Source organism: Filicampus tigris, chromosome 22 (genome assembly GCF_054856515.1).
Source record: "Filicampus tigris isolate MCC_2025a chromosome 22, RoL_Ftig_1.0, whole genome shotgun sequence".
In the NCBI taxonomy this organism is placed as follows: domain Eukaryota; kingdom Metazoa; phylum Chordata; class Actinopteri; order Syngnathiformes; family Syngnathidae; genus Filicampus; species Filicampus tigris.
In genome coordinates this window covers 8,512,458-8,531,981 of record NC_141238.1, presented here as the reverse complement: position 1 = coordinate 8,531,981, position 19,524 = coordinate 8,512,458, and the positions used below count along the sequence as shown (strand labels likewise).

At 44.5% G+C, this 19,524-nt stretch overlaps 2 protein-coding genes and 1 non-coding gene across 4 annotated transcripts in view; all 3 read right to left on the bottom strand.

Moving 5' to 3' along the window:
- Nucleotides 1–94: 94 nt before the first annotated feature.
- LOC147126828 (U6atac minor spliceosomal RNA) lies at nt 95–209 on the bottom strand. The gene has a single exon (XR_015084895.1). It is a non-coding gene; the product is annotated as a U6atac minor spliceosomal RNA (small nuclear RNA).
- Nucleotides 109–15,935, bottom strand: LOC147126827 (liprin-beta-1-like). Of its 2 annotated transcripts, XM_086022838.1 has the most exons (25): nt 15,788–15,935; nt 11,060–11,142; nt 9,905–10,110; nt 8,921–8,995; nt 8,691–8,804; nt 8,515–8,625; nt 8,035–8,127; nt 7,825–7,857; nt 7,500–7,602; nt 6,383–6,444; nt 6,238–6,289; nt 4,508–4,617; nt 4,279–4,352; nt 3,408–3,444; nt 3,174–3,300; nt 2,953–3,061; nt 2,616–2,886; nt 2,330–2,441; nt 2,171–2,259; nt 1,270–1,392; nt 1,076–1,201; nt 791–979; nt 537–674; nt 398–463; nt 109–322 (listed from the first exon to the last, which is right to left on the bottom strand). In XM_086022838.1, the coding sequence occupies exons 2-25, from the start codon at nt 11,121–11,123 to the stop codon at nt 251–253; spliced, it is 2,556 nt and encodes an 851-aa protein (XP_085878964.1). In that variant the 5' UTR covers nt 11,124–11,142; nt 15,788–15,935; the 3' UTR covers nt 109–250. The 2 variants fall into 2 exon arrangements, with proteins under 2 accessions (XP_085878964.1, XP_085878965.1); XM_086022839.1 differs by lacking the exon at nt 7,825–7,857.
- LOC147126824 (troponin T, fast skeletal muscle isoforms-like) overlaps nt 14,200–19,524 on the bottom strand; it is a 42,109-nt gene continuing 36,784 nt past the window's right edge. The window contains exons 8-9 of the mRNA XM_086022842.1: nt 15,788–15,970; nt 14,200–14,690 (exon numbers count right to left, since the gene is read on the bottom strand). The gene's annotated coding sequence lies outside the window, so the exon portion shown is untranslated. The remainder of the gene's footprint in view (nt 14,691–15,787; nt 15,971–19,524) is intronic.

Sequence of the window (19,524 nt, the reverse complement as noted above, 5' to 3'; positions counted from 1 at the left end):
TTTGAAATTCTTTTTATTATTAATAGCAGTCAGTCAGTGTTGAAAAGACAAAGCAAAACCAAATTTTTTCATTTGTTTATTGCAAAAAAAAAAAAAAAAAAAGCTGAATTACTGAATTGTATGCAGCACATTTTTAGATAAGTCTTCTCCCAAAACAACTTCTTTCCTTGTCGAGCTAAATGCAAACAGTTTCTCTCTCACACACACACACACACACACACACAAAATGTAGCGTTAACTTGTCCCAGTCTTAATCGGATTGGTCGCCTTCTCGCGGGCTTGCCGAGCTCTCGCAGAAAACTTCCTCATCCTCCAGCATGCTCTGAAAGCAGACGGTGCGGTGAGGTAAGATAAGGTCAGGTAAAGGAAGGCATTGACTTGACGAGCGTTTCCCCACTGTTAGATTATTGATTCCCTCGGAAAAGGCTCCGATCTGTCTCACGGCGCCCTCGGAGTTGTCCACCTAGCCCGAGACAAACGCGTTATGGGCGAGGGAACGACACCATGAAGAAGTGACGGGCGAGGAGCGGCCGCACCTGTTCTAGCTGCTCCACGTGGTCCTCTGGGTCCCGTTGGAGCCACCCGCCCACGTCCATGGGGCACACGTACTCGTTGCCGTCATCGTGGCGTTTCTTCCGGAGCGTTCCGAAGCTGCCGAACGACAGACGTCTCGGCTGCCGGGCGCGGAGCAGAAAACACGTTGGAATGTTTTCATCAGGCGCAAGTCAACTTTCCTAGATGATATTTTTTTTTCTGAATTCTGAATCTGCCCGCATTTTATGTGTCCCACCTTGACCTTGGCGGCGGCGGTGAGCACGACGTAGTCCGGGTTTTCCAGGCACTCCTGCTTGAGCCTCTGCGCGTCGGCTCCCACCAGCAGGTGGAAGTGCGTCGCCAGGTGGCGCCGTAGCAGCGTTTTGCCCGGCGGGATGTTGAGCAGCAGCGCCAACGCGTCCACCGTGAAGCGCGGCTCCAGAACCTTTGGGAGGGCACAAACCGCGTCGCTATAAATAGCTCGGCCTGTTTTGATTGACAGATGTTGACAGGCCGAGACCCCCCGCGGGCACTTCCTCACCATCAGACCCCCGTGCACGCCGCTGCCTCGGAGGTTGGGCGCGTACTCGGCCAGGTCCACCGAGCGCAGCCACTCCATCACTCGGTGGTTGCTCCACTGGATCACGTCGGCCGGTCGCGTGTTCGCCTGCGGACGGCGACGGGAGACGTCATCGGAGCGGCGTTGGCGGCCCGGCGGGCGCTCGCTGGTTTTACCTCGTCGGTGGGCCGGCGGCGCAGACAGTCGGCCTGGAAGGAGTTGAGGCGCAGGACCTGCACGGCTCGCTTGATGCTGAGGTGGTGCAGCACGCTGCCCACCTTCAGGGACAGGAGATCCTCCTGAAACAACAAGAGTATTGAAAATGAGGCCATTTCCGTACATTTGTCATATTGTATGTCTGAACTTAATTGATTTACTCAAGTTAAAGCAACACAGTGTCATATGTCAGTTTTTGTTGATTATGGCGGCACCATGTGGACAAAAGTGGTAGCGTTTTGACAAAAATGAACCACATTTCCCATGCGTGCCAGCGCGTAGTGTCGTGAAATCCTGAGCCGCCCTTATAGTAAAAGGATGAAGTGAATATGCCGTAAAGCAATTCAGGACATTCGTATTTTTTGGTGTGCCAGGGTTGATCCCATCCTCCTCAAAGTTGCTTTGTGCCAGTAAAAACGATACAGACGCCCTCAGGGCATGAAGTCCCATTCAACTACTGTACTTGTAAGTCAATGTTTCATCAAAAGAATTGTGAAACATTTTTATTAAGGTCGATTTCTTGCCCAGTGCTGCTTTAATTGACCCAAAACATTTTCCTAAAATAGCGTCTATATTCAAGTCTTACATAATCATGTCATGTCATGTCATCTTCCAAACCGCTTATCCTATATAGGGTCGCGGGGAGTTGCTGGAGCCTATCCCAGCCGTCAATGGGCGAAGGCAGACTACACCCCGAACTGGTCGCCAGCCAGTCGCAGGGCAGTCTTACATAATCATATTTATAAAATGCCATGTCATATCATGTCAAATTTAACAGCCTTTCTAAACATCATATCGTTTAAAATACTGTCATATGAAGTGTGTTGTGAAAGATAAGTGTGTGTGTGTGTGTGTTCTGACCACAGTCATGTAGTGCAGCATGCGTGCGTCCACTCTGGCCTCGTCAAAGTGACTCTTGTACTGCGGCAGGCCCACGTCATCCAGCCAGCCTGGAACGCACACAAAGCAGCGCTGACATCCCATAATGCTCAAAACACCCCAAAACCGAGGCGCACTCACGAGTCACCCAGTTGTGGTCCAGTTTGCCTTTGAGGAGGTCGTCGTGCGACTGCAGGGCCTGAAGGGCCAGCTGGAGCTTCTTCCTGTGCAGAGGGTGCTTCATGCCCAGCTCCTGGACCAGAAACGACGTGCACAATGTCATATTTTGTTCAAAACAACCAAATGACATGGAAGTTGCGACAGGCTCAGGTTACGACCAATCATGGCTCAGCTTCAGAAAACATCAAACATGCCCTGTTTGAAACACGAGGCGTAGTGTTGGGTTAATAACGTCCAGCTGCCGTACCTTCTCCAGATGTTGCTGGGATGCCTGCAGCAGGCTCTGCCCCGAGCCGATCCAGTTGTGAGCCGGCGCGGCGTACAAGCCCAACCCCTGCTCGTGGAGCCACTCGCACACCTCCTCTCGGGTCCAGCGCGAGAAGGGAACGCCGGCGGCGGCGCCGGCCGGCGGGGAGCCCGAGCGGCACAGGCGAGGCCCCGCCGTGGCCCGCACGCCCCCGCGCCGGAACCCGGCCTCGTCGTGCGGGTTCAAGGACGCGGAGTGGCTCCTCCTCAGCCTGTTGTGGGAAAGCGCCGCACCGTCGAGGACCAGATGGCGAGATGGCGGCGGGGTGGCTCCCTACCTGCCCAAGAACTTCATCAAGCCTTTGGACTTCTTCTTGAGCTCGGGCGGCGAGGACGGAGCAGAGCAGGCCAAGTCCAGGTGCTCGGGGACGTTGCGCTCTGTCTCGGCTGCAACGGGTATTCGCATACTACGTTAGCACTTCCGCGAAGCTGAAATGTTGTCAGGTATATAAACATGCCGCCTCACTATCTTTCTTTGTTTGAGTGAGTTTTGCCTGACCGAGGTCCGGTGCGCTGCTGGCGTGTTTGCCCCCCCGCGGTTTGAAGAATCCTCGGCCGAAGGAGGCGCGGACCCGCTTGGCGCCGAAGGTGTCGTCGCCGGCCGGCGTTCGACACTTGCTTTTTGCCTCGAAAGGGAAGCCAGGACAAGATGAACACGCGCAAGTCAGGATACGCTTTGGATTTTGGCGTCAAAGGCAGCGGCGATGACGTCACGACGACAAGGTGAGCTCACCTGCTCGTTAGTGCTGCTTGGTGACACCACCACCGAGCTGAAATCACATACATGACTTGTTATACTCATTAAAAACCAGCAAGGCAAAATACCAGGAATGGAATTAAAAAAAATAAAAAAGAACTATATCACATATCGTACCATATTATTGTAGCGATTTAATAGTATTTCTATTTAATTACATTTCTATTTAATAGTAGTATTTCATTTTAAAAGTAAAGAAAGCCTTAAATGTTATTTACTACTTCTATTTGATATTTCTTATGTCATATTTTTCAAAAATGTAAGCAAATATTTGATTAGATATTAAATAAAAATAATGAATAGTAGTGAATGTTAAATGTAAGAGGAAACTGTGAGAAAAAAGCTTTTGACTAGTGTCATTTTATCATTTATTTTGTAAAATATTTTTATTACGTAGTTACAATAATATATTGTTTATTATTGAGAATAATAAATACTAATATGTAGTAAATGGCAGTTTTTAATTGTGTATAATGTTGCACTGCACATCACATTTAAGATTTTTTTTTATTGAAATGAATTTTTTTCCTCTTAGAATTAAGTCATATTAACATTCTCTCTTTTTGTGTCCTATTTAATACGAAGTCAGTATTACATAGTGGGTCAAGTATCATTATTTCAATTGCTTCTCATAATATATTTAAACTGTTTCACTCTTTAACATACTTGGAGAAACAATAAACATTATAATGATCATGACAAAAAAAAAAGTTTGATTATCATAATAATAAACAAATGTAATAGAGGATAATTGGTTTGGAAAATGAATGAATAAATAATAGCAAAGTGGATTATCCAGCTTTACTTTTCAGAGGAAAAAAAAGAAGCAAACTTGTGCTTGTAATACCGCTCGGCCTCCAGCAGCTGTCGCTCTCGGTCCAGTTCCTTCATCTCATCCAGCACGGCGATGCTCGGACTAGACTGCGGCGAGGGTGAGGAAGGAAAACAGGATTAAAAGTTTTGACATGTTTTCCCAAAAGCGGGCCAGTTCATAACAAGGGCATTTGGATATTTTGTAATTGACGTGGGGAGGAAGTGTGCAGCGAGACAGCGTGTGACAGTCGAGTTGTGTTTACCTCCACCGAGATCCTTCCTGTCTCGCCCTCCGACGCCAGCCTGACCTCGGCCACGGCAGGAAGTGAGCGCTCATCTGCGATATCGGCGTAGTCGTCTTCCTTCGGCCTCTCTGGGAAGACGTCGCACAAAGGTTTCGGGACAGATTCTTTTCAACGGCTTCGGAAACCTTTCGAGTGCGTCATTGGGAATTGCTAGCTCGATTTGATTTTAGGGCATCTGGGGGAATTATTTTGTCCGTTTTTTTTTTTCTTGAATGTGGCAACATTTACATTTTTATATGATTTTGAATATCAGATAGCATAAAAAAATCACGCAAGGTGTATTTAGATTTATACTCACATTTACTGTGGCTTAAAGGGACGGTGGGGGATGGCCACGATTTCACGAACAAGTTCATTTTATATATATATATATTTTTTTTTTATTTAAGAAAATGAAACGAGTTGTCATTTTCTATTTTATCAATAAATTTGGGAGAAATTAGGAAATAAGTGACTCCATGAATAACGTCCCTTGTTAATGAGGAGAATGGCCGCGCCCCCTAGTGTTCTATCCTTGTTCGGCCGGAGTCACGGGAGTAACCGATTCCAAACTCTCCATTGGAAATCATTGCTTATAACGTCCAAAAACGCCGATCAATCGTCCCATTATCCTGCCTTTAGTCGGGGAGCGGAGAGGGGGGTGTAAAGCTCCAATCTGCCTCCTGCTGCTGCAAGCCACCGTCTCCCTCCTGACAGTTGACCCGAGTTTAGCGTCGCTAAATGTCCGAAATATAACCAGTCGGGGTTCGTGAGCGCATTCATGCTCTTGTCCGCTTCAGCTCGTGAAAGTGGAGGAGCAATCACCGCTGTATTTTTGATTTTGTGGAGGTGATCATGATGAGATCACGTTTTATGTCAATAAATCCAAACTATTGTGCAGAGCTCTTTTATACTTTCACAGGTTGAAGTGGACAATAGTAGTAATGTGCAATTGCATTTTGATGAAGATCGGTCGCCATTTTAGACCACAGAACTGACAAAGCGAGCAATATTACCACGCTTGGCTTCCTCCTGTGACGTGGACAGCTGAGACCGAAAACATAGCATAAGCCACGCCCCAAAAAGGGGCGGGGAAATTTGTCATAAACCTAATCACAAAAAAAGCCCTTAAATCACTCCAGAGTCTTTTGAAGTGGGCATTTTAGTACTAATGTCATTTTTACATGCAAACCTATTATATAAGTGCCAATGTTAAGCTCACCCAAGTGTTCCTTTAAAGTTAAAAAAACAAATGTCGACAAGACCCTGCAATATTCCGAGGCATATTTTAGTCATCCTCTGCGTCTTACTGAGAAGCTGTGACTAGATGTAACGATTAAACGAAAATTGATTTAAAACCGACTCGCGCCAATTAATCGAAAATTGAGTTGATTAAATTCATCTAGAAAATGATGTCTTGAAACGTTTTTTCATTCCAGATGCATAGCACATTTTGAATGTGTCGATCAAATGACGCTTTTGCGCCAAACATGATTGCGTATTGCATTTGTGGATGGCTGCAGAACCACACGAGTGCACAGAGAAAACCATGGTAGCAATTTTTTTAAAATCCAATCGAATCGAAAATCGAATCGAATCGGGGCTTGAGTGAATCGTTACGTCCCTCGCTGTAACTGTCTCCACGTATCTACGAACTGTATAATACTGCCCCCAGGTGGCCAAGCAGTAGACACTCAAAGGCTTCCTACCTTTGATTTTCTCCAGAACTTGCGTGCTCTCCAACTCTTTGATCCTTCGCTCCTGGCGACAAAAAAAAAAAAAAAAAAGACTTGAGTGACTTCATCACGTTCAAGACGGAGTATTTTTTTTATTTTGCTATTTTTCCGAGCGCACCTTCTCATCGTTGGCCGACATGAGCGAGTCCAACAGCGTCTTCATCTCGGACATCTCGGCGTCTGGCGAGAATAGCAACGCGCATGAGCGGCTTTGTGTTGAGTGCAAACACAGGGCGAGATGGTTACGGTTACACATTTCACGTTTGTTTGAGTATTCGGCAGAATGGAAGCGGCCGATCGAATCACGGCAGCTCTGTGCAAATATCCCGACTGGCGTGAAGATACCCTGAAGAGATTAACAACCGCAAAAGGTTGTGTAGAAGGCAAATAAATGGGCCGATGTGTTGAGGGTAAACAAGAAAAGAGGAAGTCTCGTAGCATCAGATTGAATTTAAGTGGATTTGCGAGCATGTAATTAGCATGACCGGGACTAAATAGAAAGAATCTGTTTATGTTCATCTATTTCTGAGAGATTACTATTGATGATATTAATTTTTAATCTTGTTTTGAGCACAATAGACTGTGCTGATGGGTCATCACTTTAGCCATGTTGTTCTTTTATTTCCTTCCCTCTTAGGGCTTTCTTCAAGTCAAGTTTGTAATTTATTAACCCTATTTTCATTTTGCAACTTAACTTTTAACAAGTCATTTTTTTTAAGTTTAGCTCAAGTTTGAAAGTTTTTCCTCAAGTGTTTTTTCTTTCCCTCTCTATTATTTTAAAAGCGGAAGTCAACCCAAGAATATGTTCCCAGCAGCCCCACTAGAAATACGGCATTCTGATTAAATTGGCGTTTGTGGAATATAAAATAAGCAGCAAAACGCACTCGTTTTTAGCCATCTTCTGGGGCGGCCATTTTGTCTTGTGTCGACTGAAAATCACATCGCAACTGCTCACCACGACCAATCATGGCTGACCTGTTTTCTGAATCTGAGCCGTGATTGGTCGTTGTGAGCAGTTGCGATGTCATTTTCACTCGACACAAGACAAAATGGCCGCCCCCAAAGATGGCTAAAAACGAGTGCATTAACACTTTTTCCACAAACGCAATATTCATCAGAATGCCCAATGTTCTTTCTTTTGATTTATTTTCCCCTCCATTCTTTTCTAAATCACTTTTTGTAACTTCATAAAAACATTTTCCCTCAGGTGATTTTTGTACTTGAGATCAGCTCACCTCTCTCTGGCCCCTGCGTTGCCCTCGGTCTGCTCTCGTCCTTCAACCTCCTGAGTTCCGCCTCCCGCTCCGCCAGCTCCCGCTGCAGCAACTGCAGCTCTTCCTGCAGGCCGATGAATCAAAGTCACACAAAGTGTGCTGACGGCGCGTCCAATCAAAGGTGATCTTACTGCGGCCTTACGGTGTGCAGGTGACTGGTGGCAGAGGTGGAAGCACTTACATTCCGAGCGGGGAAAAGTTGGGGAAAGCGGTGAGGAGAAAGCAGCGGGTTTTAGAAGGCCACCAAAAGGGAAGGAAGACGAAGGAGAGGACGAGGAGCTCAAACCTTCAGCTCAGCTCCCGCGGTGCGCTTTGGAGGCTTGACACGACGTTAGTAGCAGGGAAAAGACGTTAAGAGCGGAGAACAGACGAAGAGAAAAAGGCGTCAGTCGAGACAGGTCGTGTGTGAACGCAACTGGATTGAATTCAACTTTTGGGGTCACTTTGTGGGGGGTGTCGGGGTTCAAAAAAAACAAAACAAAAAAAAAAGGCTCACTTTGCAAGCTTTGGTTTTCCTGTCACACTGCAGACGCTCACTCTCGATGGCGGCCACACGCAAACGCAACTCGCTCACTTCCTGGTACAAGTCCTGCAGAGGAAGAAGACGAGTGTGATTTTCCCAGAAGTGGACTCTGGGCCAAGGCGGGTGGTCGGGGCGGGGGTTTGGGGGGCTTGAGGAAACAGCTGCCGGAGCAGCGCACGGGGCGGCTTCTTTCTTGTCACGTGATCACGACTGACTGCGATGGCCCTCGGCGACAAACAATGAGCGGGAGGCCCAGCCGGCAGGATACAAGAGTGCAAGGGCGGCTAAAAAGATGATGTTTGGCACGGGCTGAGACATTTGGGGGTGAACTGGATGGATTTCAAACCGCTGAGCGACGACGTCCGCGACTTGGAAGCAGATCACTCCGCTTTGGCTCGTTTGCTAGCAAAATATCTCCTTTCCACTTCTGACATGCCCGATGGGGCGTGCTACCTCATTATCTCTGCGATCCCTCTCCACCGCGCTCAACTTCAGTTTCAGACCCGACACCTCCGTCATCAGCTCCAGCTTCTGGGTCTCCAGTGCCGAGCGGGTCAGCAGCTCCTTTGGATGAGACGCAAAAACGCTTGTTGGATTGGACTGGAGTTGATGCGCGTTCTGGCTCATACCTTTTGCAGGAGCTCCTCGGTGGCGCAGAGCTTGTCCCGGTGACGCTCCAGGCAGTTGTCCAGGTCCCGGATCTTCTCCCCTTGCACCTCCACCTGGTCTGTTAGGACGCTGACCTACAGACCATCATTGATGAGGATGCTCACGGTTTCTAGGTCACTCTTAAAGCTTTGCCAAAATCTCACAGCTCAAAATGGTCCTTAAGCTTTACAACACAATAAGAGTGACAAACCTGAAGGATGAGACACTCTTTGTCACTCTCCAGTCGGAGCTCTTGGGGGACGGCCTCTGAGCTGTGGCCATTCGTCTGCAACAATTGAAGACTTTTTTTTTTTACATTTCTTTTCCTGATGAAAATACGGTACAATTTCTCATAGATTGTCCCAGCAGAAGTGGGAGTGAGTCACAAATGTGCAAGTTAAGACTCAAGTCTGCACCTTCAGGTTGTAAAGCGGAAGTCAACCCAAACATATTTTTTTCAAGATTATGTTCCCAGCAGGCCCACTAGTTGAAAGACGACAATCTTATTAATTTTGCGTTTGTGGAATATAAATTAAGCAGCAAAATGCACTCGTTTTTAGCCATCTCCGGGGGCGGCCATTTTGTCTTCTATCAACTGAAAATGACATCACAACTGCTCACAACGACCAATCACGGCTGACCTGTTTTCTGAATCTGAGCCGTGATCGGTTGTTGTGAGCAGTTATGATGTCATTTTCAGTCGACAGAAGTCAAAATGGCCCCCCCCAGAGATGGCTAAAAACGAGTGGATAAACACTTATTCCACAAACGCAATATTTATCGGAATGCCCTGTTTCAACTAGTGGGCTTGCATAGAACATATTCTTGAAAAAAATATGTTTGCGTTGACTTCCTCTTTAAGCAAGTTACTAGGGCAAAGTCATAAACTTGGTGACTTAGAGTATGTTTGACTCAAGTTAAGTCGTGACTTGAGCCCCCCCCCCCCCCTGTAGTTTCTGTCACCCATAAATGAATTCATTTTGACAAGGCAACCATATTAGAAGAAGAAAAACAGAACGAGTTGGTCCGATGGAAACTATTTCTTTCCTTGTCTGGAAGCCCCATCAGTCTCTCAGCACGTCACAGTACAACGTTTAACGAGGCCTTTTCTACAGCCTGCGTAGCATCTCTGCCGACTAGTTTGGATGTTTGTGTCATGCTCTGGATAGCGTCCAGATAAGCCGAAGGCGTGTACCATTCGTCCCTGCAGCCACTCGGCCAGACCCTCGGCGGTGGAGTCGGGGATCTGGCAGCGCAGGTTGTCCCGTTCGTCGTTGTCCATGAGCTCCAGAGCCGCCCGCAGGTCCTCCAGCAGGTGCAGCACGCGCAGGCCGCCCAGGAACGGCGACGTGGGCGACTGGCAGTCGAACAGCCCGTTGGAGTAGTCCATGGCCTTGGAACCTGCCACGACAAAAAGTCACCGCTTGTCAAACGGGCGACCGAAAAAAACAACCACAAGCTTCGTGAAAGTCGCCTGAGAAAGAGTGAAGGAACGTGTAAAAAAAATAATAATAACAATTAGGGCTGTCAAAAGATTAATTGCGATTAATCGTAAATACAGACTTTTATGTAGTTTTACCTAAACAGTTACTTGACGGCTCATTGGAGAAATCCAAAATAAATTGCACACGTTGCACAGCCAAATTCAAATACCATATTTGTTGTAGATCTTTGGTCTATCGTTCAACTGTTAAGAAAAGAATCGTATTCAAGGATCAAAGAAAGCTATTAGAACACTCTTTGAATTGAAATATACTTTTTTCCACATTAATTCCGACATTTGACTCAAGTAAATGACGATTCAAAGCTTCGTAAAAAATGTAGTTGAAAAATGCAATTAATCGCGATTAATCTTTTGACAGCACTAATAAAAAGATCTTTTGGAGTTAGCTGAAAATGTACATTTAGCTCTGAGCCTCAGGCGCTACTGCTTTTCTATTCATCTTGTGAAAACAACCATGACCATGCATTCTGCGGGGACAGTTGTGGTGGTGGGGGGAAGGGGTTTTCCTCATGTGATCCTCCTTCCCATTGGAAAGGTCAGCGGAAAAAAAAAAAAAAAAGAAAAAAAAGTGAAGCCCGAGCTCATAAGTGCTGAAGCTTGAATAATCATTAGCATGCGTCACGCCACGGAACAATGGAAACTTTTCTTTTTTTTTTTTGCAGAAAGGAAGCCATCCAGTAGCAGCAGTAGGAACGTTATTTCCAAAGCTCATATTCAGAGGGGCTCACATTACATAGCAGGTAGGAGTGGAATGAGGGGTCGGGGGAAGAAAGGGGGGGGGGGGGGGGCCACATTCCCAGCATGCACTGCAATGCTTTCCAGATGTGCACCCCCAACAATCCCAACCTGCGATGATCCCGTCCATTTGCTCCAAGGCGGCCGCCAACATCTCGCTGGCGTCGGACATCATCTTCTCCTCCTCCAATCACCTGGCAGAAAAGAAGAAAGTCACTTGTGGGAAAGGCATAAAATGGTGATCACGTGACCACGCACTTTCATGTGATTGGTCACTCCCAGAGCACAGTGGTGGGCGTCTTAAATGCTCCTCAGTCCGAGCGCCTGGCATTGCTGGAGGAATAATTGTGCTATTCTCCACCACGCGGGGGATTGGGCCCCCTCGTCGACATGTCTCGATGATGTCTCGTCGCTTATCGATTAAGATTTTTCCCACAACGGGTATGAGCGCAACTAATGTGAGAACAGTGTCTCTCCTTGTTTGCTTTTCAGGAGGGGGGAGTGGGGTTTGAGTGTACTTCATTTCCTGTGCCGTTAGCACAACACAACACAAGTCGCCTGTTACAAAAACGTCAGCTTTTCGACTCCCAGCATAAAATTTCCCCGAGACAAATTTTGTTTCTCTGCAGGTATTTCCGCAGGATGACGGAAAGCACCTCATCACAGCGGGGTGCAAGCGCTATTTGGTCAGCTGCTCGCCCTCCACCCCAGCATACACACAAAGAGAGAAAATAAAGCTTATCCCTCTAAAAAATCTAAATATTTTCCCTCTCTCTGGGCCGGCAGATGAATCCAGGAGAGAACTTGTATAAATGGAAATGAAGCTTCATGTGTGGAAAATGGCTTTCTTTTGAGAGGGTGGAGATAACAGAATACGCTAAATCAGGGGTGGCTAAAGTTATGTGCCACATTATCCATCTGATGCGAATATCGGGGGTCTACTTATGATTCGTTTATCTATATATTTAAATTGAAATTGCAATATTCTTGAATCATTTTTATAACCTTTTAAACTCATAAAATTAGAAATACGAACGAATTATTCTTACAACTATTGACACTTTAAATGCAAATATAATTAAATATTTTGAATGAATTTAATTATAATAAACAAAATAAAATGAAATTCTGATTAACTCTGCATGGAAATTATTGTTTTTTTTGAGTGTGGTACATAAAAAAAAAAAAAAAAGTTATTTGTATGAATTTTGCTCCATTAATACAAAATAAAATAATGCATTTTAATTATTTACACACAAAAAACAGTACATCAATAAACAAATCATCTAAATTAATACAAAACAATATATCGTCGCTGTCCTGCGAAAAATAGAAGTCCAATTTTGAATTTTTTTATGAAAATATTCACGTTAATGCGCCATTCACGTAAAAATAAGATGGACAGCGACGATATATATATACATATATACATATTTTTTTTTACAGGACTCTTGTTAATGTCCTACTTGGCCCCACCCCCTGTACTAAACGCTCACATTTTGGCTCATTTAACTTCATAATAAACATCTTGTGTTGACATTTGCCATGTGATCTTATATCATATTGGCAATTGTACTGAGGCAAATATTGCTTTAAAGAGGTCGAGCGGGGGTTTGATAGCACACAGCGAGCCTCCTCAAGGCGCCCTACGCACATTCCTGAGCAGGTTAACGCTCCCAAACTCCCCAGAAGTGCCTGGTACCGGCATCCCTGCTGACTTTTCGGACCCTCACCCCTTCTGCCTTTCACACTGACTGACAAATTTATTGACCAACGACCAAGTGGAAATGTGAATATTTACTTCACAAGTTAATTTGTGATGTGAGCCCCTAAAATTTCAGGTCCGGGGTCCACTGTGCTCCTTGTAAAACAAAGAGCCCTGGAAAGCCTACAAAACAAACAGATTTCAATCTTAGTGTCATCACTCGAATGTACTGAAGCTTTCCCACCATACTGTTCCGTGGTCGACCAAGTTGTCTTTTGGTTTCTTTTATGGCTTATTGTCACGTAATGTTGGAAATAAAAGACCAAATGTAAACCTCTCATTCCCTATGTACTGCGGCGTTCAATGACTGCAATATTGAGCGCAACGTCGAGTGAAACATCCTTCATCGACTTTAGACAACTATAAGCTTTCTGTTTACGTTCCGACACAGTTGGGCTTTCTTATGCCTCGTTTTGTCGAGCATGTTCACACTCTCACGGCCAAGCTAAATTGCACAAAAGCAGATTTGGACAAAACAATCTGTTAAACCAGGACAAAAGAGCATGTCTGAGCTCCGACCAGATGGAGGATCTATATGTGCTGTATTTATGGGGGTGGGGATGATTTGACCCAGTGCCGAGTTGCCAGGCTCTGAAATGCACATGCGCACACACGCTAATGAGCAAGTCCAGCTGTGGAACAGATGTGTCGTACAACTGGCCAGTCTAATAAAAAGTTGATGTCAAGTTGAATAACATATACCAAGGTGTCCCACACGGATCATTCTGAGGTCCCCTTGTTAATTGTTTATATGTAGTCGAACCCGGCTGAGTTGTCTAGTGAGGAAAATGAAAGACTGCATTGAGTATAGATGCAGAGAATGCAGTCTAAAGGGTCTTCTGACCAAGGCTGCCGTCACAATTACATTCAACAGTGGAATTTTTGTGGCTTCGCGAAGCGGTATTAGGCACAACAGTGCCCTTACATTGTTTTTTCCAAATCAAATTTCATGATAGATAATTATTTATAAGGGCACTGTTGAAAGACGAGTTTGAATTGATATGAAAGGCGTTTTGAATGGTTGTTTTTCGGTAATCCGGCTAGCAAAGGTCACACGGGCGCATTCCTTAATCCTGATAACAGCAATCAAATCAAAGCCTCGAACCTTGTGCTTTTTGGTAAATATAAACAAATAACTCATCGTTTGCGTTTTGATAGTGACAGTCAAAAGCAAAAGCTCTAGCCTTATGCTTTTGGAGAAATATTAACTCCCATGTGTGTCAATGATTTTGTTAAATCACAAAATCAGACATTTCTGGTGCATTGCATGGTGCTTCTGCTCTCTTTAATCTCAAATGGGCTCAAATGCATTCATCAATCAAATATTTTAAAGATTTTCTGTCACTTTAAAGAATAACTAAGCCATTACATGGTAAATGTCTAACAATGTTAAGTACTGTAATGTAACATTGTTTATGGCATGTGTTGCATCTTTAAAACCTCAGAGCAGCTGATTTAAGGCTTGTCATTTTTTCAGGACAACTAATGCCTTCACTTTGGAAAGTTTAATTTCTCTGGTGAAGAAAAACACAATTATCAGCCAACTGAGCTCAGCATTTGTAGCTGTCAGTGAACTTGTGGACCTCACGTGGCCTTTGTTGACACTCCAGCGCAGTGGACTTTAGGTGATGATGTCACATTGTTGGATAGAAAATGACGCACTTTGAAGCAATCTCCACCAAAAACCACTCTGTGTCCCCTGGGCTCACATGGTGGGAGCTCCAAGACACACTGATCTCACGGCATTGAGTTTTTCCACGTGGAGCGTGTGTGGGGGTGGGTCGGTGGGAAAGTGAGCCAAGAAAAACCGCCAGCAATCAGGAGCGGAGCACAGAGGCTTCCCGTCCTCGCCGTGGCGGCGGCTGTCACGACTCGCCAGATCGCTGAAATGTTCCAGCCTCGTCGGGACGGAACCATAAAAGGGATTGAAGAGACCCCTCAGGAAGAGCTTGGCGTGGGCCTGCCAGGAAGCGCTTCCTGCCACATTGGGGAGAAACTCTCTTCTCACTTCATGATGTAAAACAAAAAGAGCCAATACAAAACTGCCTATAATTGTGGTCACAGGATGGAAATTATTTCAAATCTCATTAAAGCAAAAACTCGTAAACAACTAAATAAGTCTCATGGCAGGAGTTACAAGAACTGAAAGTTGTGCTTGGAAACGCTTAATTGGATGAAATTAGATAAATCATCTTAACTAAAGGGCTAGGCTTCGTAAATAGATCCAGCGTGCGGGTCATGCGCAATTTTAATTCTATCCATCTAGTATTCAAATCAACAAATCTTCTCTTAATTATCATACTAGCAGTGGAAGGGCAAAGTTCATTCAAACCCGTTTAGTCTGCTGCCAGGCAAGTCCTAAAAAGTTTACTCATTGTTAAATAGCGCCAAAACACACACAAGCTAAGGCTAGAAATGTTCCTGACCCGACTATTCTGCTGCCTCAACGGGCTGTTTGGGCAACTTAAAACAGACAGAATAACTCCTACAAAGTTAACAGTGTGTTGAATATCACATGAACGCCCGCAAATGAAGTTTTGCGTTTTCCCAATTGGATGTGTTCACTTTATAAACAATCATCAGCTCTGCAGTCACCTAAAAAATAAAATAAAATCCACATGAAAATCCAACAAGCTACGCTATTTTCAGTTTGCATCCTGGAAGCTGAGCATCATCACACGCAACTGCAGGCATGTTCCACCTTGTAAACACCAGCTGCACAAGGTGAGGTTTTTTTTTCCTTTATATCATCTCACTTTACATTAAAAAGCATAAAATATTTACAGTCACTTATTTTAAGTGTTTTCAGGCACTTGGTAATAAATTCAATGAGAGAACGCAAAATTATTGAAACAGAATCAGTCACGGTAATGCGAAGAACTTACTGCTGTATATTGGTTGTGAGTTATATCTAAGTAAAAAAAAAAAAAAAAAAAGCTGCTTTCATGTTAATTCAACATTTTTTAATGTTAATTCAATTTTTTTAACCCATCTCGGTTTAATTAGGGGAAGCGGTGACTTTACCAGTACGTACTCAACAACAAAAAAGTGCAAGAAAACTTGAAGAAACTTACCAGTTTGGAAAAATGTCTGTAAAATTTAAATTCCTCGGGCTGACGTAGCCTCTCTCGGGACACTTTGGAGCACTTTTCAGCGCAGCTTCATTTCGGACGAGCACCTTTTTTGCGTCCACCTCTTTGCTCTGCTCCTCTGAACCGTCTGAAGTTGAACTGGGGGAGACGCCATCAAGTTAGACGCTACAAGACAAGGCCCAGGAAGGAAGTTCAGCTATTGCCTTCTAAACAAAGCAGGATGTGGCTAAGTATTTCAAATTAAAACGGCCACTCGTTTAAATGTAGAACGTGAATTTATTTCAATTTGCATTTGAATAAAAAAAGTCACAAAAAATGTATTCAAATGCTCTTTGACAGTGGAGTGAGACGTGAGTGAGAGGCTATTTGTTTAAAAATCCAGATTAAATGAACCGTTTTCAAACAAACTATTTTTCAGAGTACACACCAGCAGAGGGCGTTAGAGGCGTTTTTATCCACACCCGCAGTTCCTCACAGACAAACCAGCAATCGTTCTAACATTTGCATACCGAATTTTCACAAGCATTTACCAATCAACTAACTCCTATCGGGATCATTCTGTAGTTTTTTTTTTTTTAATCACTCTACTGTAATGTCAGCATAAAAAAAAAAAAATTAGTATGCTGCTGATGGAAATGAGTCTGGAATCCAAACACGTAATTTTGCAGAGAGCTCATCTCTGGCGTCGGTACCCCATCGCTGGTGGTCATGGTAACCTTGTTGCTTGGAAGTCTCAGTACAGACTGAAGGAATATTTAATTTATTACATTATAATTCTTCAAAGGGAAATTCAACTTACACACTGCTGTATGTGTTGCACTCCACACACATGGTTGCAGGCAAGGAGGTTGCGTGGTGGGGACGGCACCTTGCTCGAAGGCATTTTTAGATTTTTGTCCAAAGTGTGACTTGAATGCGTGTTCGTAGACATGATCTAATTAACCGTCTTGGATTGAGTACAATAAATTATACAGGATATTTTTTTTTTAAATGGGATATTGTCGTTTTAATTATGTGTTTACTAAATCATTTGCATTCTTATTATACCAATGTTATAATTTCTTGTTATAATTAGGGTCACTGGAGGCCGGCTTTCATTAGTATGTGTTAAGATTCCGGAGGCAGGACTCAGAAACAGGAAACCACAACCGACAAAGTCCCCCCCCTCCAAAAAAAAAAAAAACGAGCGCTGGCAATGAAAAACCAGGAAAACGAGATTAACAAAAGACGCTTGCAAAAGGCAAGGATCAAAAACAACGAAAATTGCTTGTCGCGCCGAGACAAGAACAAAAAACCAATTCCGCGTGAACAAAGGAAACTTGAAACGAAGGTTGCTTGTCATAAAAAGACAAGATAATTCCAATCCGTAAAAGTTCAACCGAGAATATACTTAACGCCAAAAACCCAATGCTTACTATGGCGGAAAATGCGTCAAAACAAGACGGTCTATAAAATTCAATACTTGGCGACTGTTGTCAGAGGCAAGCAGAGTAAGAATAACCCAACGAGGCACAAATGCTTTGGCAGTCCTTTGAAACTAGGCTGATTACAATGAAAGGCAGGTGTGCGGCTGGAGGGAACCGCCCACCACTCCAGCTGGAAGGAAGAAAAAAAACAAAACAGCGTAGGGTCGTGACAGTATGAGGATTTACGTTAAAGGCTATTTTGGGGGGAACACCCCCTATACAGTAGATGTAATAAAAATGACAAAATGTTGATTGTGTACTTCCTTTTAATACACAAAGTAACATGCAGCGGTTTTAACAGATGCTTCATGCAAAGATGTCTTATTTGTGGTGTGACAGGCAGATCATTAAAATGACAAGCGACATAACGCACTGTATCTCTTCTACTATGTGTGTGTGTGTAACAATTGGATCGCTTTGCATCTCGAAATACCAACGCAGTCAAGAGGTTGCAACGTGTCGGCAAATCACACATGACAGCTAATTTGGAAATCAACATCAGGCACGACTGGCCGTCACTTCACTTTCTCATCGAAAAATAGCAAACCAAGACCACTCCTCCTCTTCCTCGTGACAACCCCTCATTTTCTCCTTGTGCGCAGAAAGCTAATGACAACGTGCCGGAGCGACTCGGCCATCGGCGCTCTCTGAGAGGCCGCTGCTGAAGTTATTTTCGCTTCATTGAGTCCTCACGCCACGGCCATTAGTCTGTCTGGACCATCCAACGCTGTGTCCAGCCATTATTAGTCTGTCTCGACAATTCAAAATTCCAAACACTCATCCAACAGTTCATCCTTCACTATGTCCATTGGCAATTTGTCCAGTCTCCAGCCATTCGTTTTGCTCCAAGTTCAAATTTTACTGCCTCCTTCTGGACCACCCTTCACCCCATCAAGACATTGGTCTGTCTCCAGGTCCATCCAACAGTCCAAACAGACATCCAACAAACCATAATTCCAGCAACGAGTCCGTCTCCAAATCCGTCCTTCACTAGATCCAGCTATTATTCTCGCTCCAAGATCGTCCTTCGGTATGAGCAGTCATTAGTCTGGTTCCAAATCCATGTAACATGGCTTCAGATCAGCCATTAGTCTATCTCCAAGTTCGTTGTTCCTGACCACCCTTGACTGCATCCAGACGTCTCCAAGTTCATCCAACAGTCCAAACAGCCATCCAACAAGCAAAACGAGTCTGCCTCATCCATTCTTGCCTTCTTCCTGCCATTAAAACGTTTGCAAGTCATTCTTCACCCTGTCCAGGAATTACTCGGACTCCCAGTTTATTCTCCTTTATGTCGAGCTTTTAGCCAGGCTCTAAATTTATCAAACTGTCGAAGCATCCATCCAACAAGCCATCAGTCCACTCTCCAAATCCATCCATCACTAGATTCAGCCATTAGTGTTTTTTCCAAGACCACAAACAATCCAAACAACCATCCAACTCACAATCAGTCAAGTCCGACTCCAAGTCCATCCTTAACTCGATGCAGCCAGTTGTCTAGCTGCAAGTTCATCCAACAGTCACAAAAATCGATCCGACGTGCCATCAGTCCAGCTATTAGCCTGCCTCAACGTTCACGACATCAATGCAGCCAGTATTGTCCATCCTTCTCTAATCCAGCAATTAGTCTGTCACCCAACGGTCAGTTGGTTCAGTTGGGTCCATCAATCCATCCATCCATTTTTATATTCAATCATGTCTGTAGACAAACATGACGTCCAGCTAATCCCCATCAACTGACCAATTCCTGGCAACCCAAAGGCATCTTCTTGACTCATCCTGTGCCAGGTGGAGAGGTGTAAAACACAGACCTTGAACTATTAGCACACATCACAGTTGGACTGCCGAGATGCAAAACAAACACGCGCCTTTGACGATAATTCTGATACAAAAAGCCTCCATTGAGGCTTCTCGGTCTCGCTGTTTAGCGAAGCTTTGTATTTAACGAGACGGCACACAAACAAGTGATGTGTCGGTGCGCGGCGGTTCCTTTGCGAGCCTTTTGTTTGCGCTGGCAGGCATTCACTTGGCTGCCGAGATAAAAGATTTGTTTACTCGCTGAGCGAGCACTGGGGATATTTAATTCAGTGCCAGACATTTTCAGACTTTTACCCTAACGTTTGAAAAATATTTTAAGAATATATAGATAAGTTGCTGGGATCGCTGGGATTGTTGGACTGTGAAAAGACAAATAAATACCTCCTTGGCAGTGAATGAGTTAAATAAATATTGATTGATTACGGTAAGATGCGT